The 26,135-nt window shown below is 39.1% G+C and overlaps 2 protein-coding genes across 2 annotated transcripts; one reads left to right on the forward strand and one right to left on the reverse strand.

The window, feature by feature from the left end:
• The first annotated feature begins 434 nt into the window (after positions 1–434).
• Positions 435–9,534, forward strand: LOC145786341 (deubiquitinase OTUD6B-like). Its single transcript, XM_082597982.1, has 7 exons — positions 435–823; positions 3,588–3,724; positions 6,037–6,138; positions 7,030–7,167; positions 7,597–7,774; positions 7,855–8,023; positions 8,321–9,534. Exons 1-7 carry the CDS (start codon positions 754–756, stop codon positions 8,397–8,399), a joined length of 873 nt encoding a protein of 290 aa, XP_082454108.1. The 5' UTR covers positions 435–753; the 3' UTR covers positions 8,400–9,534.
• On the reverse strand, positions 9,213–21,560 carry LOC145786340 (beta-1,4-glucuronyltransferase 1-like). The gene is made up of 5 exons (XM_082597981.1): positions 20,759–21,560; positions 20,265–20,421; positions 16,707–16,847; positions 12,981–13,090; positions 9,213–9,333 (listed from the first exon to the last, which is right to left on the reverse strand). Exons 1-5 carry the CDS (start codon positions 21,553–21,555, stop codon positions 9,282–9,284), a joined length of 1,257 nt encoding a protein of 418 aa, XP_082454107.1. The 5' UTR covers positions 21,556–21,560; the 3' UTR covers positions 9,213–9,281.
• Positions 21,561–26,135: the final 4,575 nt, after the last annotated feature.

Consider the following 26,135-nt stretch of genomic DNA (forward strand, 5'->3'; position numbering starts at 1 on the left):
TCCTTGACTTTCCCTCGACATGATCAAACTGAGGATGCTGTGATCAGAGTCACTCTGCTGTGATGGCGAAATCGATTCATGATTTATTTATTTTTTTATTTGCATCAGACCAATAAGTCCATATTAATTACCATACATGCAAAAAGACAAAAAATGCAAGAATAAGCATAATAACCCGGTTAACAGATAATGCTGTTGCGGAGAATTGTTAACAAGTAAACTGCGAATGGAACATTTGAAATACGAGGATTTGACAAGAGCATCATAATTGTAGAGAGCATTTATGTAACAATTTTTGGAAGATTTACATCTAACTTACATAAAAAGTTGTAAATAGATTTGCGAAGTAGGCGACTCCTTTAAAAATTAAAACAGTAAGATTAAAAAGATTAGGAATTAAAAAGATTAAAAAGTGAGACTGGTAAACTGTTTGTTAAGTAATTAGCAAGCCTTATACTAGTGATGAGACAATCAACTGTCGACCGCTTCAAGTGGACAGTTTGCTGGGTTGGTTCACAGAAACAGACAATTTTATTACACAGTTTTTTTAAGTTACTTTCGGCAACACTGGAGGGAGATCCCCTTCATAAAAACGCGTTTTACTTTTGCTGTTAGCTTGTGCTGTCACAATCGCATTAGCAGTAGCCTACTGGATGTGTCACTTGTGTGTTTACAAAAGTCATATTTTTATAAAATTTGGTTTGTTGTAATTGCATAAACTGCATGAAAATATATTAAAAACACATATTTAAAATGTCTGAAGATATTAGCCCCCTAGAACAGCTGTTGGCTGAACATCGTCAAGAAAAAAAGGATCTTCAAGGTAATTTCCAACACTTGTACTTAACTATGGACTAGCCAAATAGAGTACAAAACAAGGATATCCATCTTTGTAAAAACAAATATACTTAATGTTTAAATTCTTTTTTTTTTGTAGTACGGTACTTTGATTTAAATATTTCTTGGTAACTCCATCAGATATACAGTAATTCTGTTTGATGTTGAGCTGTCTTTAGAGTAGGCTAAGCTTTTGCTTAGCGAGAGACACTGAGTCTGTGTATTATAGCTAGAAGTAGATAATTTAGGGTTTCTGTCCAGGGCTGCGATTTTTTCTTGTCGAACGACCAAAAATTCTGCGGTTGTTTGTCGAATAGTAATATGACATCACAAGAGTCAGATAAAGCGTTTGCTGCAAATTACCGCATAAGTTGTGTGGATGTACGTCAGAGTCATATAAGTTTTTAATCGCACGCTGATTGAGAAAACGCTCATAACAAAATTTGAGATTCGTAAAAAATTGTCTTCAGCCTCCTCATGGGGCCGAAAAATGGGATCAAAAACGCAATTTTTTTTAAAAATATTTTTAGTTTGGGTAGATACAATATTGTTTAGATATATCTAATTAGCCTAAGAAAAAAAATTGGAGTCATTTGAACTATTTCTTCAGCTTCCTCACAGCTTCTGAAAATTTTCATTTTGCTGAAAATTTCGCATTTTGTTTGTGGTTACATAACTACAAACTTTGTCAGTGACGTAAATTCAAATAAAAGACGTCATTTTTTCCTACTAAATTAACCCAATTTCATTAAAAAATGACGCAACAGCTCAGGGCAGGTCTATAAAGAGAAATACAATGACGTTTTATAGCTGGCAAAATGTCTAACGCAATTATGTATCATGTAACCACCCACAAAAATGCAAAATTTTCAGAAGCTGTGAGGAAGCTGAAGGAATAGTTCAAATGACTCTAATTTTTTTTTTAAAGTTAATTAGATATATGTATCTAAACAATATTGTATCTACCCAAACTAAAAATATTTTTGAAAAAAATTGCGTTTTTGATCCCATTTTTCGATTTTTGGGCCCCATGAGGAGGCTGAAGACAATTTTTTACGAATCTCAAATTTTGTCATGAGCGCTTTCTCACTCATTGGCACCATTTCCCCACTACCCCGATAGAATTTTAAAAAAAAGTTCAAAAACGAGCCACCCTATTGAGCAATGCATGTTAAGAACTGCTTTCCATTCAGCGGCACCTAATAGATGGAATAATTCTCCGGCAACAACACTTCAACAATTGAAAACTTCACTCTGTCAATCTCAGTGACATGGCCTGCATCAGTGATTCAAAGCCTCTATGAGTATGCGAAACTGCCAGGATTAAGCTTTGCAGGAAGCTTTCCCAGTCTGAAAATAAAGATTCAATCGATCAAGTTAAATGTAATGTTAAATATATTTTTTGTTAATCAAAATTACAAGCTCTTACTCGAAAAATTGAGAAATACTTGCGGTATCCTGCCTAACTTGAATCAATTTAGTTCATTGCAACAGGTGTCAGAAAAGCAACATTCTCTCGTCATGATTTTCACCTTCTTGTTCTTGAGTGGTCTGTTTTGTTTTGAAAGTCTGTTTTGTCTCTTTTGTCTGTTCTGAAAGTCTCTTCCATCTGTTTTTAAATGGAAATCCTTATGGTTTATATACGTTACGAGTTTTTTTCATTCCCCGCCTTATTACATAATGTAGCCTAGTGCCTTTTTATCAGTAATATAATGAGAGTTTTGAAAGCAGACCGGTTGAGCTACACAGTCATGTCGCTTCAGAAATACGGATGTGGTGGGCTAAATTCCATGAGAGTGGCACTTGTTAACATGAAGCGTGACATAAATTCTGTTAAAACAGACTTTAGGTTTTGAATTTGCACAGTTGAAGTATATTTGCAAATTACAATTTTCATGGGTTTCGGCCAAATGTTCTCATAATTTGAATTTGTTAGTTAGAAACATGTTACAGTTCTTCTGTTCATACTTCTCATATATCTGTTGATATTGTCTAGCCTAATCTTTGACTGGATGATTTTGTATCACGCAGTGTTGCCATGAATATGCTTGTCAAACCTTTCTAAGGTTTTACTTTCAATTTTATATTTTATAAGTTACGGTGGGTAAGCTGCTGACTGTAGCCTTAAACCTCATTTCATTAGCTAAGCAGTTAACATTTAAATTTTTGCAGTACTGTGATTTTTAAAGTTATATTTCATTTTCATAAATTTTCTATCACTTTGATAGATTTTCCATCTGCATTAACATATATATTTGCATTATTATACTGTAACTGGTAATTACTGCATTGGTAACTACTGAGTGTAAATTAAAGTTATGTCAAATTGTCAATGATACAAAACGCAATGATGAGTAGGCTACCCCATAGTGATTGAAGATAAAAGAAGATACTGTTTCACGTCAATGCAAAACCAAAGCTTGTGTTGAAACAATTGTTTTCAAATTTATGAAAAGACATTTGTTACGCCTAAAACTGATGCACCAACACTACTAAAAAATTGTATTATCATTATGAGTTTACTGCTTGGAAGAGTAGTTTTCATATGAGATTTGAAAAAAGGACTGTTGTGTATGGTTAGACAGCTTTTGTATGGTTGCTGACAAGAAATTTGTACCACAACCATCAGTGACGAAAAATGATAATCATGTGAGATTAGTCTGAATATAGGGAAAATATTTAAAAGCCAAGCCAATCACTATATTTTGTTATTTGCTGAAGCTTTTATTCAGAACACATTTCTCTTTCAGCAAATGTTCAACAACTGAAGAAAAGTGTTCCCAAAAATCAAAAGGCTAAAGTAAAAGAGATGAGGAAAACCATTGAGACAATGCAAAATGATTTGAAGCTGAAGCAGGAAAAAGAATTGCATGCTTTAAATAAGCAGGTATAAAAATTGCAACCAAATTTTTGCAAGCATTTTTTATGTTATTTTGAACACGTAGAATGGTTCGGTTCAGTTTATTTTTGTTTTGTTGGCGAAAAAGAAAGAAAAAAAAACAAAAATATACAAAAACACAATAAACACAAATAATTTGCACCACAAGAATGGCAGCGAAAGACCAAAAGGCCACCAAAGTCAGCTGCCATCGCAATGGGATTCAATAAATTGAGTAAATTTTTGTGCACATCATCGCTTATGATTTTTTTTATCATTGTTCAATCTTAGAAAGTTATGATCTTGATTCTACATTTTATGCTTGTACAATTTTAAGTACGTAGGCTCTCTGCTTATCATAATTATCATGTATGAGTGGCACTTGTTTTTTAGGCTTTATATTCACTTTACGTGAGATCATTGATGTGGATTGTTTCTTCCCCCTTTTCTTGTCCAAAACTTACTTTTCTATTTTGTTACCTCTCAACTCTCCCTTGTAAACTTTTTTTTAATTTCTACTTTGGCCTCTCTTTTCTTCATTTCAAATCACATTTTTCTGTTTACTTAATTCTTTCTTCATTGTCTCCGAGGCACTACAATCTTATCTTTCCATTTTTTTTCTTTAAAACATAACAAACTTATTGGTTTTACCTTTTGATAGTTGCATTCCACATTGTCCAGTTTGTCTATTGCGAAGCGCCTCATCAACATTTTCATCCCTGTCACTTGCATCTTCTTCACTTGTGTTTTTATCATGGCTAATGCTTTCGTTATGATTCAACATATCATTGCTGGTCTCACAACTGTCTCAAGTGCATCTTTTGCTTTTTCGGAAAATTTTTTTTTATCACATGTCACCCCTATAATATTTTTTCCAAGGACTCCAAAATGATATAATTGATGTATATATGTATTATACATCTTTCTTTTTTCACGTAAAGTGCAATATTATAATACTAATTCAAGTTTGAAGATATTGTGCATGTATTGGCAAGTAGAATTTTTTCGGAAGGCTAGAGCCGCTGGCGTATATTACAGTCACACCAACAGCTGCTTTCTTAGTACTTTTACTGTTTGCTTTCAACCTATGGCTTATATACTTATGCAATGAAATTTGAAAAATGGAACATTTGCACAAAGTGCCGTGTGTGTACCTTTATCAAGTTAGTTAATTCAAGTTTATCTAGGCTAGGGGTGTCCGTTTTTTTTAGCCACAACCCTCATTATGCTATTTGTGCATCTTGACGGCTCGCATTACATTTTTCACTCATTTTTGTCTTTAAAATTCGACTTTAGCTTCAAGACTGTATATTTTAGGGAAGGCAGTCACGAAACCTTTTCAGTTATATATACAATCAACCCTGGTTAATTGGCCCATGTTTAATCGGACAATTTTTTAATGGTCTCAAATCTAAATTAATTTTTCTGTGCAATTTTCTTCACTTGATTGGACCATCTTATAATTATTATAATTGGACCATTATATAATTATAATTAGACCATCTTTGCTCAAACGAACCACCCTCCCATTAAAATTAGGCTTTGTAAACGTTTCTTGCACGTATGTGTTTGGCGAGATTGCATTTTTTTGAAAAAATAATCATTTGAAATTTTCTACACTCAGGTGCTAATTTTCGTTTCTTGGATGCTGCCATTTCTGGTGACTCGCAGTAAAATTTCTCTTTGCTTAATTTTGTTTAGTAGCGATAGCAGTTGTGAAGCACTGTTTCCATGGCTGACTCCATCTAGTGTTGAAACTGAAAAGCGCAACAGAATTGACCTCAAGCTTCTTGTGTGGGCCATATTCAATTATATTTTCAAAATTTGCCTCAGCCCATAGTTTGGACACCCCCTGACAGTGTTAGCTAATATATTTCAGAATTATGCCATATGTGATGTAAGCTTAATCAAATAAAATTTCACAATTTAAACTAGCAAATTTTAATTCTCGCAACCAGATCAATTCTAGTATTTAATTTTATCTACAAAACAAATTTTTCTTCTCTTGTAATGTTTTTAGTCTGTATTGTCACAGACTCTATATATATATATATATCACTGAAAATAACAATATTGATAACTTAAACGAATGCTTTTATGTTTTTAAAACTCTTTCTTACATTTAGCGTGTTTCTTAATTCAACTGTCAAACATATCATTTTTGACATAAAATTAAATCATGATTTTGAGCTTTTTGCTGTTGCACGATTGTTAACCTGCTATAACTGATGGGTCTAATTATTATTTATACACAAACAACCTTGAACAGCCTTTTGTATATCTTAAACTCTATCATTGGATTAAGATCATACATATTTTAGAATGACAACACTGCAGAAGACCTTGCTATCAAAGTTAATGAAGTGACTTTGGAAGACGAAGAGACCCGACCTGTAAAAGTTAGTCGAGCACAAAAGAAAAGGGTTCGTGTGTATATGTGATTTCTTGATCTAATATATATGTTCAAGTAATTGTATATGCAAGTGTGAAAAATCTTGACTGTGTATTGGCTTGACAGTTCAATGGCTTGACAGTTCAAATGATCAATCAACACATCAACGACTAGTCAATAGTCATAGTTACCAACAACAATTCTGTGGAACGCATTGATAATTAAAATTTCAAGTCGAAATTTCCTCTTCTAATTTCACTGGTGCAAAGTTTGTGAAAATGACATGATAATGCCGCGATCAATGTATTGCTCTGGCTTTGTTTAAGCTTACGCACAAGCAATGCTTGTTCTCCCTGATAGCATAGTTGGTTAAGCACCTGACTTCATGAACAAAGAAACTCCAAGATCAAACGGCGCTAGCTCAACTCTTGGGGTGTGCCCTTGACCAACGCATTTCAAGAACTGCTCTTCATTCAGCGGCACTAGCGGATGGAAGAATTCACAGACGAGACAACAACACTTCAACAATCGAAAACATTATTCTGCCAATTTCTATAACCGGGCCTGCGTCAGTGGTTCAAAGACTGTAAAAGTAGTCCCCTCTCATTAAGCCCACCTCGGGACCGGATAAATTTCGGCTTTTTAAGCGGGTGGGCAAATTAAGGGGAAGACAATTCTCTGCCACTTCTGTATTACATTCAGTAATCCCTGACCAATTTTGGCTAAATAAGCGGCTGAGCCTATTACCTGTGGGCTTAATACGCGGGGACTATTGTACAGGTATATGCCAAGAATAATTAATCTATCAGCTGTAGGCTTTCTCAGTATGAGCATAAAGATTCAAACCAAAATTCAATATGATTCTTTAAAAAATATATTCTTTTGTACACTTCAACATGCCTTATATGCCGATGTGGTTCAGGATAAGAAAGCCGCTAAAGCGAAAGAACAAGCTGCCTGCATTGCTGAAGCTGAAGCGAATTACGCGAACACGGCGAGATATCTTGAGAAAAAACAGATCAAAGAAAGTTTGATGAAAATGGGATTGATAGTGAAGTCGGTGGGTTGCTATTATTACTTGACCTTCTGTAATCGTGCTGGCCGAACTATCATAATAGTCATGTTGTTTTATTTTGCGCTCAGTCCAACAACATACAGTACACTACGACCACAGATGCAACGCAACAGACAACTGAAAGCAGCAAAGAGACATGTCACCTGCTTATTGTTTTGGCATGCCATTAAGTGTCTTGCAGAAACACAGCCGTATGCTCTGGGCTGTGTCGAACCGACATCCTTTCGAGTGTGGCCCAGGCTTTCTCACCACTTGACCAAGCATTCGATACAACAACATTGCGGCACAGCAGCAGACTCTATAATGTTCTAACTCGTTTGTGGCTCAATAATGGCCTTTGTTGTAAACAGACCAACATACTGGTTTTACTTTTGAAAGATACTGACACTCGTCATTTCATTGTTTATAACGCAGGTTCCTTCAGACGGAAATTGCATGTATTCCGCCATTGAAGATCAATTAAAACAAGCTCAAGATCTCACCATGAGTACAGAAGAATTGCGACAGAAAACAGCTTTTTATATAGCTGAAAACAAACAAGACTTCATTCCGTTTTTAATCAACAAGGATACTGGGGATATGTTTACTGACGGTGACTAGTCTTTCAAAGATTTTTTGAAACTTTTTTCAACGTTTTATTACCGTTGCTTAAGATTGCATGTATTTTTTCAGAGGAATTCAATTGGTATTGTGCGGAAATAACGAAGCCCTCGACATGGGGCAGTCAAGTTGAGCTGCTTGCCCTTTGCCATATATTAAAATCGCCTATCCACGTGGTGCAAGCGTCCGCCCCAGTGACAATCCACGGCGAACAGTATGATTCCAAAAACCTCATTTTAACGTGAGTAACCAAAATAATAACGTGTGTAAAGCAAAATGTATAGTTTAGAATTCGTGTCTTGTACTTCGGTAAATTGTTGATATGATAGAAACTTACATCAAATATATGAGAGAAGTTCTGATGTGAAGCAGAGTGGAAAAGAAATCGATTCACCCAAAAATTTGTTTGCCATCGCATGACATTAATGTGTGATAGAATTTCTTTTCTTTTTCTGCAACTTCCAAGCAAGGTAAAACGGCCAGTTATTCATACTTGTTGACGAGTCTCCTTTGTAAAACATATCCTTCTTTCCAACAGGTACCATAGGCACGAGCTTGGATTAGGAGGCCACTATAACTCTGTCACTAAGCTGGTTGAAGAGGACGGGGAATCGTAGCAGAAGCTATGTGCTCGAAACCAATCCATTGCGATATTTGCTTGCTTTTTTCTTTTATCAATTGCTCTAGATTAAATCGTCTAGTTTAGATCGGCATATTTATGAATATAATGTTAACCCAACCGACGAAAAATATACCACTCCTCGGTTTACAACTGACCGGCTCCGGCTTTAGTATTGTTAGATCTTGTTTTATTTTTGGCATTTTTCTTTTTTTTTTATTTAATTTCACTGGTGATCGAAGTTTGAACGGCGACTTTTACAAAAATTGATAAGAACAAACATTTCTCTTTTCGATTTAAGTTTTAAAGCGCAATACGGAAAACAAAAAATACTATTTTGAGAAAAGATTGCAAGCAAAGATTTTATTGTTTATCGTTTTTTATCAAGCCGGAATCAGCGTTTTTTACGACTCCGGACACATCAAAATTCCCCTGACTCCACACGTCCACAGCCCTGCTGCAAATTTTGAGGTTTGGCTTTACTGTCACTTCCTACATCCATCATCATCGGGAACGTGCAGGTTTTACCTACACTCGTATGTGTCACTCTCGATAACTGGGTAGCTGCGTACACGGTAGATTTCACATGGTATCTCTACTTTATTGATTGAAAACTGCAATTTCTTATGAAATTTTGAATAACAGAACAGGTTCTCATGCCATGGATGCCGATCGTAGTTAGCGCTGTTTTTGAGAAGAACAGGTCACTTTCCTTGTAGTTTCTCGTTTAATACAAAGTCATGTCCGTAAACCGTGTGTCTAATTTTTGTTTGCAATAGTGAAACACTTCACGACATGCACGTCACAACAAGACTATATCGTTCACCAATGGCTGGCATGAAAGCGGTGCGATAATTGATTCGTTTCTCTTACAAATCTTTCACAGATCAGAGTGCATATTTCTTCCCGTTGTTGTTGCCTTCGAGGGCTTGCTGCAAACAACATAAACGTAATTATTACATATGTTGTCTATGGTTAAAAAATCACCTCTCTACCAAAATTGAATTGCATATGTCACTTTCATGAAAACTATTCTAATCTTTAAACGGTCTTCATTTCGAGAGGCACCAACATGAAGTCTATGAAAATGAACTGCTTCATTAGGTTTTTGACGTCGTTTCTTGCTTTTTGTTCATCACAAATACGACACTTTTTATGGTATTCGTTCGTTCGTCGTCTGAGCTTCTGGGGCCGAGGGTCTATCCTTTTACCACCCCAGATTCACGATGTTCCCGGACTACACTGGAAGGCTGCTAGAGAGCAGCCAGTCTTTAGTTTCATCATCCATGACGCGCAGACCTTCCACTCCGTTAGGTGGCTTGAAGATGGTACAGTCATTGATGATGTGGTCTGCGGTCTGTTTCTCGGCACCACATTCACAGGAGGAGGAAGAAGTCATTCCCCATTGGTGCATGGTTGAGCGGAAAAGCCCGACGCCCGTACGGAGACGGTTGAGGCGCACCCATGCCTGTCTCTGTAGTGTCAGGCCGATGGGGCGTGTGTCGGCGTGGGGATGAATGAATGGAGTCTGGTGGTGCTTGACCTCCATTCAGAATGCCATTTATGGTCCGCCCAAGTAGCCGCAGAGATGTCTTGTTCGTCAGCTTCGTTGATCAGAAGCCGAGCGGCTGGCACGAATGGGTGTCTTGATTTCAGTCGGCGGGGGTGCCCGTTTGGGAAGGCAGAGATCTTGTGGTGGAGAAGATGATTAGGCTCCAGTGCCCGTCGACCGAGGGACAGAGTGGCTTCTTCGCGACGAAGCTCAGCAGGTTGGATGCCAGCGAGAATGGGGAGATTGTCCAATGGTGTGGGACGCAGGCATCCGGTCACTGTGCGCAGGGCGCTGTTTGTGGCAGTGAGCACTGCGGCACCAGACAGGTGCACAGTACTCTGCTGAAGAGTAGACAAGGGCTAAGGCTGCTATTCGCAAAGTGTCAGCCCTCGCCCCCCAGCTAGAGCCTGCCAGGCGCTTCAGTAATGCAGCGCGGGATGTCAGTTTCTTGCGCAGTGACACCAAATGGTGGCGGTATGTGAGCGATCTGTCTAATGTCACCCCAAGATACCTTGGCTCGGGGCAGAAGGACAGAGGTTTTCCGTTGTTGTGGACATGTAGCTCACGATCAGCTTCCCGATTGTGTAGGTGGAAAGCTGCCGCCACAGTTTTGGTTTCGCTGAGTTTCAGTCGCCAGTTCTGAAAGCTGAGATGGTTTGCATGTCCTGGCTCAAGGTGTCTTCTAGATTTTCCCACGACTTTGTGGAGTGGAGAATTGCCAGATCGTCCGCATAAGCGTATTTTGCGGAGACCGTGGTTGGCAGGTCGTGGGTGTAGATGTTGAAAAGAAGTGGAGCCAGGACCGATCCCTGTGGGACGCCGTTTTTCAGGCGTCTCAGTCTGCTTCGCCGTGGGTTGCCGGTGGTGAGGGTGAAGCTTCGATTCCTGACAAGTTCCATGATCATATGGACCATATGTCGGTCAGGAAGCAGGCGAAGCAGCTTGTAAGTAAGGCCGCGATGCCATACAGTATCGTAGGCAGCTGTGAGATCTAGAAAGACAGCGCCGGCCTTCTTTTTTGCCTCAAAGCAGTCCTCGATGTCCTGGGTCAACAGTGTGACCTGATCTACAGTGGATTTTTCGCGCCGAAACCCAGCTTGCTCTTTTGAAAGGAGCGGGTCGATGATTGGGTTGACGCGGGCATAGATCAGTCTTTCGAGGATCTTGAAAGGAACACAGAGGAGGGATATCGGACGATAGCTCTTTGGGTCCTCTGGTGGCTTGTGAGGCTTAGGGATCGCAACTACTAAAGCTCTTCTCCAGATTTTTGGGATTGTGAGGTGGTGCAGGCAGGAAGGGAGGAATCTACGTAACCAGGACTTTAGGGCATGGCCAGCATGGAGCACAAGCTCAGGGCAGATCTTATCGGGCCCTGGAGACTTGTGTGGTTTCACTAGGCGGAGGGTGGTGGCGAATTCCTCTGGAGTGAAGTCTCCAGAGATTGTTTCTTCTGGTGGTGTTTCCACTCGCCATAGGGCAGATACTTCCTTGGCAACAAGGCGGGATGCCTTGCGGTCCTTTGTCTTGTACACCCCGTTCTGCACTAGCTGGGAAGCGATGGCATTAGCAGAAACGGGGCACTGACGAGGGGAGTTTGCTGAGCGCCCAGTGAGGTTGTTGATGATGCTCCATGCTTTGCGGCTTGAGTGTGAGAAGTCGATGGTTTGGACAGCTTCGTTCCACCGCTCAAGCTTCTTTGTGTCCAGCCGCTCAAGTAGTCTGGTGGCGGCGGTGTTAGAAGCAGCACCACTTGTGGCGGCTAGGTATGAGCGGTAGAGAGCTTCACACTCAGAGTCCCAGCATGGTTTATAGCTGGTTCGATGGCCACGTGGTATTGTGGCCTTTGCCGCAGTTATTATGGCATTGCAGAAGTCCTGGTATGCCTCGTCTGCGTTGCATGTTTCAGTCGGTGGTAACTTTGCAGCAGACTCATTGGTCAGGAGGCTGTATTGATTCCAATCGGCTTTTTTGAAGTTCCATCGCTTCACCGGTGAACTCGGGACAGGAGCCACAAGTTTTGGGGCGATGATGAGAGACGGCCGGTGTTGGGACCGCGGGAACTTCTCAAGCACACGTCTGTCTGGATGAGAGCTGTCGACACTCGCGAAGGCCAAGTCAGGGTTTGTCCCTGTTCCCCAGCGGCCGGAGTGAAAACTGGCTGGTTCCTTTGGATTGAATAGGAGGGCAAGATGGTTTGTAGAGGCCCAGTCAGCCAGCAATTCTCCGTCGCTGCTTGTGTTGTTGTAGCCCCAGTCGATGTGCTGGCAGTTGAAGTCGCCAGCGTAGAGACTGGGGGAGGGGAACGTTGGAAGGGATGATGGCAACATTCGCGAGGGTGGGGGCTTGTAGATGTTGACGATGTTGTAGTCTGAGATACATATGCACACCCACTCAATCTCGGCATCAGTTGGAGATTGGTCGACAAACGTCCACTTAAGGCTCTCATGCACAAACGTGGCAATGCCGTGCTTCCTGCTTAAGGTAGACCCGGCTAGCGTGTAGTTGGGAATGGCTAGCCTATCTGCAGAAGTGCAGTGGGTCTCCTGGAGGAGGATGACGAGTGCCCGGTTGGTATGGGCAAGCTGCTCCACAACTTTGGTCTTGCTTGTTGTGTAGCCTTCTATGTTGAGCTGCAGAATGGTGGGGCGTCTGAACTTATCAATTGCCCCTTGCAGCTGTGCCGTCCGGGTGGAGGCTCTTTGTTGACAAATTTCGTTTCTCATCTGGTTGAAGGCAGATGGTACTCACAGGATGGGGCACGAGGAGCCATTTGTCGTCTGGTATTGGCTAAGTATTGGCTGTCGTCTAAGTATATGGTATTGAACGATTGGCATATTTAAGAATTTTTCAGTGTTCTGAATTAGATGAAAGTTGGAATAGCTTCCTTGTTAGTCTACCGGAAAATCAAATAGAGTCACAAAGGAGAATATGTAGGTTTGAAAGCTGACAGTTTGTGTAATTGAAGTTGTTCTTGTTATCATCATCCCACATAGCCTAAGGAGTAGGCTACATTAACTGTAGTTTTACCTTTGTATTTTTGGATGAAATTTTATTTTGGATTTTCCCTGCCTTTTTCCTGTTTCTTGGCAAGACCGGGAAGAATTGGGATATTTCTCTTGCAAGTCTTCTTTGAATTGCTGTAACAACATCACATTTTAGCCTGCACAACAAATCATGTCTGGATAGGTCTGCGTCTACACACGAAGAGTGACACTAAGCTACCGTTTGCACTTAACCGTCATCCAAATGGTACCACGAAAAGCCGTCCTGACAGCAGCTCATTTCAACGAATACTTGGGGAATTACTGGTTTTCCAACACAAAGGAGCGTGGTTTTAAACACACAATTTGGCATGCGGCAAAAGCGATTATAAGAGTAGAAGTGCCTGCTTGTGCAGTGAGGCCACATCCTTGAAAACAAACGCGAGATAACGAAACAACAACATTGACACCAATTCCAAACCCAAGAGAGGGCAATCGATCGCTGGAACACTAACGCTACCAATCGATAAAAGTGGCCCAGTGCGCTACCCTTATTTTTGTCTTAACTTAAACTAACAAAGAAAGCACGTTGAGACGTCAAAATTACCTTGAAAACAAATGATATCATTCGTTCACACTGCTATTTCAACGTCGTTACAGAAAACACGTTCTAAATCTAAGTGATATTTATTGTTACACCTCTTTCAAAAACATTAGCATTTCAAAATGCGAGTTGCTGAGCTGCCCGGTTTGGCTTCAGCACGTCTTTTCCAACGGAGAAAAATCTCTACCGGAATACTGGAAGGAATGAAGTGTTGCATGACATTATAAATCGGCTCTAGGAAAGATCAAGTACTTGCTTCTTTCTGAAAAAAGGCCTCCACAGTGGTAGCCACTTTAACATAACTTTTGGAAGGCATGAACCAGCAATCAGATGCTGCGTTTAAGTGGCCACCGTCCAATTGTGACCCTTTTAGCACTTAGCCAGAGAGTTCATCAATGCTGTGAACATTGTTTGGTATTTACAGAAGAAAAAAGAGTTAGCTTATGACAGGGGTGAGAATCGAACCCACGTTATCGAAATGTATTCCCTAATCTACTAGCAGTGCCGGTCTTTAGGGTGTGCAAACCGTGCGATCGCACAGGGCCCGCAATTTACTCAGAAAATGCAGTAATTTTGTCATTTCCACAGGAAAAACTCAACAAGTGAATTCAACAAAGCAATTAGCAACAAGAAAACATAGAGACTCAACGGGTGAAACCTACTTAGTCCCCTGAACATTTCGTACCCTGAAAAGATCGAGAAAAAACACAACAGAGCCGAAGTCGCTGATCAGAGTTGCCGCAAACATTTCAAAATTTCTCTCAATCTTTTCAGGGGACGAAATAGGTCGAAATTTGTTGAAAATGGTTGAAATTTGTACATTATTTTTTTAGGTCTAAATTTGTTGTACGAAATCGGGGTACGAAATAAGTTGCATCCAGACTCAACATAGAGACATAGCTTTATTTCCGAAAAGTGCCAAAGAAAGCATAATCTTATCTTTAATTTACTATGCCACCTGACAGCACCATTTTACAGTAATATTCATACCCAGATTTTTGTTGAACATGCTCTCAGAATGCCCCAAATTCAAAGTATTTTTTTAAAATTTTCTTGGGGAGGCCCCCCAGACACCCACCGCTGGGTGTCGCCTTTGGCGATCACGCCGTTAGGCTTTGCCCGCCGACTGTCAAACCACCCCCCCCCCCCTTTTCCTTTCAAAATATCTAGCTACGCTACTGAATTGGATCATTGTCATTGGGGCCCGCAATAACCGAAAAGCATATTGCGCCCAGGGCCCGAAATACCCTAAGACCGGCACTGCTACTAGGACACGCTGGCTACGGCGGAACGTTTACTTAATTTAACAGTTAACAACATCGAGAGAAATTCAGTATTACAGTACACAATAAATTTGAATTATTAGCCTACAGCAAACAGAAATTCCTCAAGTAATTACACAAGAAACTAGGATAGTTAGAGGTTAGTATAAAATTAAAGAAACCTTAAATGATACAGCTACTAACATTCTAGTCTACCTCAAAGTAGATTTATGACTAGTAAAAAAACACGAGAAGGTAGCCTATAGCCTACTTAATTTCAGAACAATTTGTGAGAGTTACAACGTGGTAGATAAAGGTGTAGCCTATAAGCTATCACAGTATTTTTATGCATGTTTTATTGGTTATGAGAAAGCATTTGATAGAGTTAAACCATGAGAAACTGATTTGCTTTTTGTGCAATATTGGTATGAATGGCAATTTAAGACTGACGTTTTATTATCAATTTGTAACCTACTAGAATAAAAAAAAAAGCATTTATTAGCATGAAAAAAGATTTCTCTTAAGAAATTGATATCAAGCGTGGAGTGCGCCAAGGATGTGAACTTTCTCCACGTCGTTTTAACTTATATGCAGAAATGATTTTTCGACGCATTCATGATATGAAAGCGGTAAAAGTTGGCGGTTTGAACAGAACGAATTTACGCCATGCTGATGATAGGCCTACTGTTCTGTTGACCGAATCACAAGAAGATCTTCAAGAAATATTGGACAATGTTAACTCAATTGGTAAAGAATTTAATATGAAAATTAACGCTAAAAAAACAAATCAATGATAATCTCAAAATCACTAGACTCTCCAGTGCTCCATATTACAATTGACAATGAAATTATACAAAAAGTAAAATCTTTTTCCTATCTTAGACATTTAATAACTGAAGATGGGAGGTGTGACCAACTGACCATGGAATTCTACGACGGATAGAAATTGCTAGAACTACATTTAAAAAAATGAAAAATGTTTTAACCAATCAAAATTTAATTTATCAATTCGTCAAGAGATATTAAAATGCTATATCAGGTCAACCCTTTAATACAATTCTGAAGCTTTGACAGTGTCACAAAAAATAGAGAAACGAATCGATGCCTTCGAGCGCTGGACATTGGCTACAGGCAAATGTTAAAAATTTCATGGAAACAAAAGGTCACTCACGATGAAGTATTATCCAAATTCAATTCAAGTAAAATTCTCTTACAAATAGTCAAAAGAAAATTGAAGTATTTCGGACAAACAACAAGACAAAACTCGTCACAAACATCATTAATAAAATTTCATTCTCGGAGTTGTGACTGGTGTTGGTGTCATTCTTATCGGTATCAACATATCTTGATGTTTCCTGCAATAATTAAATGAATTCTGCTTTGCTTTTTTCAAGCATTGTTTCCATGAGAACTCTTCAAAAAGAGCACATTTTTCACTTTAAATTGGAAACTAGCGGGAGTGCGACTAAAAAAAATGTAGCGCCTTTCCGCTACAGCTACATTAAAATAAAAGTAGCGCCGCTACTCCGACAAAAAGGTAGCCGCGCTACTGCCAACCTCTGGATACGAATATACTCGTTTAAAATTAAGATGACGTTGAACTGAGATCAATTACAAACTAGCCTTGGACCAGACACACTAGTTGTAGCTATTTCCGACCATCAAAGCGAAAAATACACTGTTATCCTACTTAGCAATAACATATCAGGGGTATCGAAAAATGTGGAAGTTACAGGGATATTAAAGCGTGCTCGTGACCGAAATAATTTAGGCCTAACAAACACAAAGATTGGCTGCGGTCACAACACCTTTTGCATTAGGCCTCAATCTATCGCACAATAATCTACAGTGAAAGTCTCCTGTTGTATTTTCCAATGCAATTTTTTCGTTTTATGTAGAAACTTACGTTTGTAAACAGTTTGAAATTTCTTCGGTTTTCTTCATGCTTTTGTGGGTGAAATTTCCCTTGGCGTTTCAAACCTTTGTGCACCACGAACGCATTTGTGAGCACAGCAAAAGAATAATGCGCAATATACAGCTCACAAACCTGGCAAAAAAGTTAATTTTGGTAAACAATATCAATTTGGTCATAATTATGCATTGAAAAATTATAGTTATCTTCTATTATGCAATGAATGCACCTTGTTGTACGACGTGCATGACATGAAGGTGCCAGGGAGTTGAAAGGATAATTTGGGCCAGGTAGCCTGCCAATGAGATAGCCTAATCGGGACCCAAGTTACGACACTTCCGAGAAGAACGTTTCATATCTAGCAAATACGACGTGGTTTCTTCAAGCTCTCGGGCCTCTTAGAAAGGTTACGGGCCCTAGACCCTAGTCAACGCTCCTAGAAGGAGCAAATTGAGTTTATATAAAAGCCTTCATTCTGTCGCACCTAGTTTGTTGCCAGTAGCCTAACTTGTCGAGAAGGTGTAGTGTAATGCCTGTAGTGGTGTCCAACACGTGGCGGGCGGAGTATTTGAAAATGGCACTCAAATTTTTGATAAATTTAATCTGCCAAAAACCAGAGGTAGGCATCCGCTACTTTTATAGTAGCGCACGATACCTCTACTTTTGTCTTAACAGAGTGACAAAGAAAGCATGTTGTGACACCAAAATGATCTTGGAAACGAATAAAATCATTCGTTCACACTGCTATTTCAACGTCGTTACAGAAAACACGTTCTAAGTGAAATTTATTGTTACGCATCTTTCAAAAACACGAGCATTTCAAAATGCGACTTGTTGAGTTATGCCTGAAAAATGGCCTCCACAGTTGACTTTTCTTTCCGTACCGATGTTTCATGCGATGGCACTAACAAACCAAAAAATTCATCCTCGGAGTTGTGACTGGTGTTGATGTCACTCTTGTCGGTATAAACGTGGCTTCATGTTTTCCACAATAGTCCAATGATTTCTGCTTTGATTTTTGCAAGCATTGTTTCCATAAAAAATCTCTCAAAACGAGTCATTTTTTTCATTTTAAATTGGAAAGTAGCGTGTAGCGGGAGTGCGACTGAAAGAAATGTAGCGCCTTTACGTTACATTGAAAAAATTAGCGTCGAGACTGTAGCCGCTGCTCCAACAAAAATGTAGCGGCACTACCGCTACTTCTACCAAAAAAGTAGCGGCGCTACTGTTCACCTTTGCCAAAAAATAAGATTTGTTACACTATGGTTTGTTGTTCTATTGTTTCTTGATAACGCAAAACAATAGCAGCATTTACGACGAATAACATTTAAGCCTATTTCTAATCTGTATGACATTATGATACCGGCAGTTTAAGCGTGCATGACGTATTGACGTGCAACAACGTGCAACAACGTATTGACGTTGTTGAAAAGCATGGGCCGGTTCGAATATTTTAAGATGTGAGTAAGTTATAAGAAAAAAATGGCGCTGCTGCGTGTTTGAGTTAGACACCTCTAGTGTAGTGATTCGAAGCTTCCATTACATTTACAGTAAGGCCAACCAGGATTCTTAATTACAATTAGGGCCAACCTCCTCCAGAATTCCTAAAGCACTGTGGCCCCAACTGTGTAACATGGTTAAAAAGATTCTATTTTGCTTACCTGGCCCTCCAGGCCATACCTAAAATCCGGCAAAAAAGCAACTGTAGTGGCACTACCTAAACCAAACAAGTCTACTGAAGATCTCACAAGCTATCGTCCAACATCAAACCTGTGCGTTCTATATAAGATCCTGGAACGGCTTCTGCTAACTAGACTCGAGCCAGTTATTGACCTCCAGCTTCCTAAAAAACAAGTTGGATTTCGGCATGGACGTTGTACTACTCATCAAGCAGTCAAGCTGACCGAGGATATTGAGGAAGATTTCGAGAAGGGCAATAAAGCAGGAGTAATCTTGGTGAATCCTACTGTTGCTTATGCCACTGTGTGGCACCAAGGGCTAGCAATAAAGCTCCTCCGTATGATCTCGGACAAAATGTAGTGCGATTTCTCACAAATATTTTGGAAAATCGGACCTTTTTTGCTTAAGACCAGTGATGGGCAATGCAGCCGGTCCTGCCGCTTAAGAAACGGTGTTCCGCAAGGATCATGCTTATAACTTCTACTATTTAACATCTACTGTACATCAGTGGCATGCCAAAAACTACGTCACGCCAGTACGGCTATGCTGACGATCTGACACTACTCCATTCTGACAAGTAGACTACTGGCATGCAGTAGAGGAAGTGCTAACAGATAACATGGTCCAAAGCTCAAATTATCTGAAGTTATGGAGGTTGAAATCGAGCCTGGCAAAACGCACTGTCACACTCTTTCATCGCTGCAGCATGGAATCAACGCGCCATTTGTCAGTCTTTATTAAACGAAAACCCACTCTCACACAACCAAATCTCACCTATTTAGGAGTAAAGCTTGACCAACAATTGTCCTACAAACACCATTCTAAAACTCTCCATGCTAAGCTATCAGCACGTAGCAACTTTTTAAAATGTTGAGCTGGAACATCCTGGGGTGCTAGTACCCTACCAGCGCTTGAAATCTTGACACCCTTTTTCCGCCATGCATGCTGCAGCTATCTGCAACTCCAACTTCCAAATTTCTGAAGTTTGGAACAGTGAATGGAAAAAAGTAACAAAACCAATTCAATTCACAATCTTTTACAATATCATTATACCACCTACAGCAGCTGGCTATTATCTCGAAAGGAATGGACGAAACTCAATCCCTTGGGGACTAAATTGGGCCGATGCAAAGTACGAAGTTTCTATGGGGCCTCGCTGATTCACCATCTTGCATGAAGTTCAGATTTTCAGACTGCATACCACATTATCTACCAATGTCCTGTATACGACCCCAGGATAGATATGTGGACTCAACATTCAACAATGCTCGATAAACATAATTACAATCCATTGGCTTCTGTACCTGGATATAACAAAATGACCAGCGGCGGCCTTAAACGCAAGAAGAAGAAGGGTAAAGTAGGCCTATACAAAATTTATAACAGCTGCTGTGAAAAATCTTGTTCAATACATTGGCCCAAGAATTCCACAGTCGGAAACTGGAACTTTCCACTGCTTCCGAAAAGGGCAACACAAATGTTAGAGTGTTTATTTATATTTTATGCTGAGCAATATTGCTAAATTCTCAAAGGGAAATAACTTCACGGTCCATTGCGATAAAGTGTTCACGTAGCATAGCCTATTATGTCATAGGCTACACACAAAACAAAAATTCAAATGTGTAGGCCTACCATGATCATTATCAACAACAACAACAAGCAGGCCGTTGAGAGGATATTTCGGGCCTGGTACCAATGAGATCCTTGGGCCCCAAATCAAGACATATATAAAAGAAACTACTGTATCCAAAAATACGCTGTGGTTTCTTCATTTTTTCGGCTTTTTAAAAGGTTTCGGGCTCCTAAAATTATCCAGGGCTTAGGTCCAAAACTACCCCTGAACTCCCATGTCAATGCTACTGACAAGCAAACCTGACTGATCCTATCATAACCGTACTGCTTGAAGCGTTCGTCGTGGTCTGGAACAGAGACAGTCGAAATATAGAATGGCTCCCACGATTGTGCCCAAGCAACTTCATACGCCACAGGAAAGTCGTTTGATTCTGGTATAGCCAGCCAGTCGTCATACCTGTAGGTGCAATGTCTCAGTTAACGTAAATAGAGTACATTATCGGTAGGCTATGCCTACTTTAGTTCTTACAGAGTGAGCAAAACTTCACTGTAAAATGATGCAAAAATGTCATAAAACGCTCCTTGAGATTGCCAGAATCAGTAGGCTACAATGTTGCCATCAAACGCTATACGGTGAAACAAAGTAAGAAATATGCGCAATACAGTGTTTGAACTGCTACTCATACAATGTTTGAACTGCTACTCATTCTTCAATTGCAGGCTACTTCCCTTCAGATATAGGCTACAGTGGGCTAGATAAAAAGCTATTGCAATTTACAACTACGATATCCTACTTCGTGGGCTTGTGGCAACACGGACAGGTTTCTGTATGAAACACTCTGGCTTGTTTTTGCTTGAACGCTTGAATCAATTCTGATTTGCTATTTGGCATCGGTGAGTCAACTTCTATTTCAAAAGCAGGTGCTACGTAAACGGTTTGACTAGAATTCCAGTTTGAATGATTGTTGGTTAACCCTTTGTGCGTAATATACTTCAAGAAAGTTTCTCTTATGTTGGCTGAAGGCATCACATCCACATCTAACAAAAACATGTATTCTGTCGTACTTCCATGCTTGGCAACGTTACGTAATGTATTGTGTGGGTAAGGTATATCGCCGAGGGCATAATTGAAACCTTCGATTTGTCGTAGCGCATCTGATAGCTTCATGCAGTCAACCGCTTCATCATCAATATTTATGATATTGTTCCACAGGCACAATGCTTTATCTGCAAACGCAGGAGGGTATTTTGAAGGATAAACAACGTGTAATTTCACATCTCGATCAGGGTAACAATAAATGAAACTTTTAGATGCTAATACGGCGTGAACAAAGTGATAACCTGGCGCAAATACAGCCACTGATATTGGTCCATTCCATAGTTGCAATGTTTCTATCAAATGATGCAAGTTGTTGACAGAACATTGCGTAACTAAGCTGACATTCAAGTCCTTTATTGATTGACTTTCTTCTTTGTGGATTGTAGTGTTGAGGTGGTCAAACACGAAGTTCAACAGCACTTTGTAATCGTTCCAGTCTTGAGAGTTTTGTACCACGTTATCAAGCACTTTGCTGCGTAGACCTTTAAGCATATACGTGTACTTTACATAAACAACAAAGGATACAATTTGAATCAAACCCGAAGCTACCAAGATTAATATAAAAAAGTGAAACAATTTATCATGCATCCGTGATTCATCATGCATCTGGGAAATCAATGTAAACATCACATTTAACTAATCGTTTGCGAACACTTTCGTTTTTTTTATTTCTTCACTAGACTCTGATATAACAAGCTAAATGTGCTTGCTAAACGCTGTGATATTGAAAGCTTTCTAAGTCAACTGATATTACTTTCAATGCCCACCAACACAAACAGCACCACTACGCTACAACTCAGACTTTTCGAAACGGAGCTGAGAACAAGTTTGCTTGTCATTCTAAACAAGTGAGCGCTAGAGGGAGCAAAAGAAAGCACAAGATTTAAAACATAGAAGGGTACTTTTTTGTGTTTATGATTTTTGCAAACACTTGATAAGAATTTTAGTATCTGTAGTAATTTATAACACATTAATATTAACAAGCATATTTTTTTCTAAATAATTTTAATTTCTTACAAGGGAAATAATATACCAAAGGGATTTTATCCAGAACAATATTTATCATGGTGGATTTTTTCTATGATAGATATTTTATTAGTGCTTTTTTACGGAGGATATTTACCTGTAGGCAGAGATGGACAGAATCTTGAAGATCGCAAGTGATCTGGAAGATCAAGATAGTGATCTTTAAGATCACTTGTATTTTGGTGATCTCGATCTAAGATCACTTTTTTCGTGTGATCTTGATCTTGAAGAACAATAAGACTAAAATTACTTTAAAATTGAAGTTTACATATTAGATAGAGGCATTTTTTAGAACCATCAGTGTACAAAGTATTTAGTGGCAATTACTAACATTAAGCCACTGTTAATATGATATGTGTTCAAGAAAGTTGATTTGAAGTTTCAATCTAATTTAGTCACTGTTGCCATTTCAAAATTTAAGAAGTTTTTGTGTTAGTCATAATAAATAAGTCAATTTTTGTACAAGGCCTACTTTATGTTGAAGTATGATAAAAGAGGATTCAACTTTTGTAAATTCTAAAATATATTTGCTTTTCTTGACTTTTTTTAACTTCCTAATTTTATTGGATGTTTAAAAACTTCAGAATGCTAAAAAGAACTGGTCTCTATAGCCAACTGTAGTCATGTAAAGTGGTTTATTGCAGCAAATCAACCTGACCATTAATTGTTTAGGGTTTGAGTATAAACAAATATATTTACTGTGAAAACATAAGCTGCTTCTTTTTTGTATAGTTTTTGTATTTTTTTCACAATGTAGATTTTAACGACCTGTTTTAGCCTGATGCTGCGAGTTCGCTGCGGTAATTGAATTGAATTAATAGCTGTCACAATCAATGTGCAAGGCCTCGCGTCGGACTGCTTTGCGTCTTGACAGAATGTGCTGTTTTCATTATAAAATTCTTGAGCGGTATGTTATTATCGGTCAATGACCAGTAGTAACCTCTAATTGTGAAGTCGTTGTTAATAACGTAATTCTAGATCATTCTGTATCTGGAACGTTCTGGTGTTTTCACAATTGCCAATATCGTTTGTCATGATGTCACAAGGTTGTTTACGAATGGACCTATGATTACGAAATCTGTATTATGTAACAGTCCTCTACTCCTACGTGACATTCTTTAGACTTCTTTAAGCTTCTGCTTGTTGACATTTATTGTAACTTGACAGAACAATGTGACATTACGTAACCTTCTCGATGTTACTAGACCGAAACAACTTTCTATAAATAGTGGTGTAATTTGTGTGATTATTATTATTGAGTTGATTATGATGATTATGAGTTGATTATGAGAGTTGTGCTATGAGTTGTGGATTGGTAGTTGATGCAGAAATTTTTGGTGATTGAGACTTGAAGTAATTGAATACAAGTAGATGAGAATTGGTGCTGATATAAATTGTGTTCGAAATTAGAGTTATTTGAGAAGCCGTTCGTTAACGTTCTTTAAGAAGTCAGATTATCATTTCACTAGTAGAATTATTCGACATTTAATTGACTGCTTTTCGGTTTGACCCATTAAACTACGTCATTGAACCTTTCCAAGTCTTTTTCCTGGTAAGAGATAGAAAGAAATCGTGACAATAGCAAATTGCACTAGCTTTCGGAACACAGTTCCCTATAGTCATGTGCTATGACGAATGGTGTTGAAGTTAGTGAGTCGTTCTTAAATGTGGCTCTTTTGTCTGGCAGGCTGCTGCAATTCTTCCAACGCTTATTATATGTAAAATTTTCTAAGACATTGCCCTTTAAAATAAGGACAAATCTTAGAAATAAGGACGGTATGGCAACCCTTCTTATAACTTAGAAAGTTTGTTGTGTTTTGCAACATCATTGATGAATATACAAAAAGTGATCTTGATCTAATCACCAAAACTGGTGAACTTGCCTATCTCTGCCAGCAGGACACATTTGTTGCTCGCACAAATTAAGGATTTTTTTCTTGACCGCAATGTTTAGGATTTTTCCACACTAAACTTTACAGATTTTGTAAACAAGCAAATTCATTGTTGTGTCATAAAACAAAAAAACGGCAATTTTCACTAGATTACAGATAAAGGAATGAAGGATCAAGTTTCTGACCAAGCAAAATGGTTCAATAGTTGCAAAAAAATTACTTTTTTTATCATTCTGTAACAGGTTTTTAAGTAGGCCGAGTTGTTTATCATAAAGATCTAAAGTAGTCAACCTATACAAGGCAAAAAGATTGAATTTATAGTTAAATTACCAATTTTAATAAGGTATAGCCTACTTTTGGGCTTGCTTTGGTTCTTTTTGCTTCACTTATATTGTGTTAAAACCCGCTAGTAGAACAAGACTTTTTCGATGCTTGTTGTTTTAAGTTTGTTTTTTTGGAGGAGTGCAGGTTTCTCGTTTAACCAATAGAGTTGTTATCTGAGGTAGCCTAAGATTTTCGGAAAGTGCTTCCATAGAAAAGGTTAGGCTATTGGTTAAGCTACTGCAGTGGTGTAGGCCAGGCCAGCGGTCCTGAACCTTTTTTTTTACCGCCCGGTTTCTAAAATTGCCTCGCGGACCTGCAATTGGAAAAATGATGCTTAGCTTGATGTTTATTGTTATCTCCTTCTATGCAGGGTTGCCATACCGTCCTTATTTTGAAGGGCATTGTCCGCCCCGTTAGCTCAGTGGTTACGCGCCCGGCTCATAATCATGCGGCACAAGTTCGACTCTCGGGGTGTGCGCTTGAACAACGCACTTCAGGACTGTTCTTCATTCAGTGACACCTAGTGAATGGAATAATTCCCCGGCAACAAGACTTCAACAATCGGAAAAACTTCACTCTGCGAATCTTGGTAACTGGCTCTGTGTCTACAAGTATACAAGAGCCTATACAAGTATGCGAAACTACCAGGAATAACCAATCAAGGCTTTGTCAGTCCGAGGATAAAGATTCAAAAACCAACCAACCATTGTCTTAGAAAACTTTACGGTTTTTATTTCTAAGAAATGTCCTTGTTTTTGACTTGAGTCCTTTTGTCTTATTTCAACTACAAAGCTTCTATCTTTTTATGGAATATGTTAATAAGTGTTATCGACTTGAGAAGCATCCAAAGCACATCAACTGGACCCAGCTAAGAGATCAAACAACTGAGTGCGAGGAAGTTAAGGGGTTGGCGAAGCACATTGGTCCGCCAATGATGGCAATGAAGGATAAGTTATTCGATGAGGTCTCGGCTGTGAATGCTCTGCTCAAAAAGATTCCAGATGATGTGTCCCGTAAGGATGAACCTGAAGACTAGTGAATGAAGATCTTTACTGGAGGCGATTCTTTTCCGTTGCTCTACAAGCTGGTTGAGATCATCTTCTCCCTTCCGGTCAGTAATGCGATTATGGAGCGAGTGTTTTTTCTTGTTTCGGCTCAGTGGACCAAGGAAAAGAACAGACTTAGTGAAATGGCAGTCAAATCCCTGCTACAAGTAAAGGTAAAAAAACCTAGATCTGAGTTGTCGTGAGATGCATGAAATAATTTCTACGACCTAATAGTTGCTGAACAGATTGCTTCTGGCAAAACATATAACATGTGGTCTGTAATGGCTCGTATGAATGCAAAAATTTGTTTAAAAATGTTTGTTTCGATTTTGAAAATTACATTATTTGGTTGTCCTTATTTTGGAGTTCATGTCGATGGCAACCTTTATACTTTTAATTTTTATAACGATTTAAACACACTTTAGTTAGGTAATTATTATCTATTTTCGCTTTTTAACACGAAAAATAGCCAGTAGCCACTCCAACGCATTCCAGCTCGCTACGCTCCCTGCACAACAACTGTTAAAAGTTGCACCAAACACGACCACAGAGGTGATGAACTATTTTATTAGCATCGACAACGCACTGGGACAAAAGAATTGACAAGGCGAGAAGAGCACAATATACATAGCAAAGTCAGAGACTTTTCAAACAACAGGCCTGCACCATTGCCCGGCGGCGTGATTTTAGGGTGACGATACGCCCAAGGGAAAGGTTTATCAGCAGATTTCGGCAGGCGAGTTGAGAAGATAACTTGGGCGCGGTACCAATATATCACTACATC

This window comes from Aplidium turbinatum, chromosome 17, assembly GCF_918807975.1.
Source record: "Aplidium turbinatum chromosome 17, kaAplTurb1.1, whole genome shotgun sequence".
Taxonomy (NCBI): domain Eukaryota; kingdom Metazoa; phylum Chordata; class Ascidiacea; order Aplousobranchia; family Polyclinidae; genus Aplidium; species Aplidium turbinatum.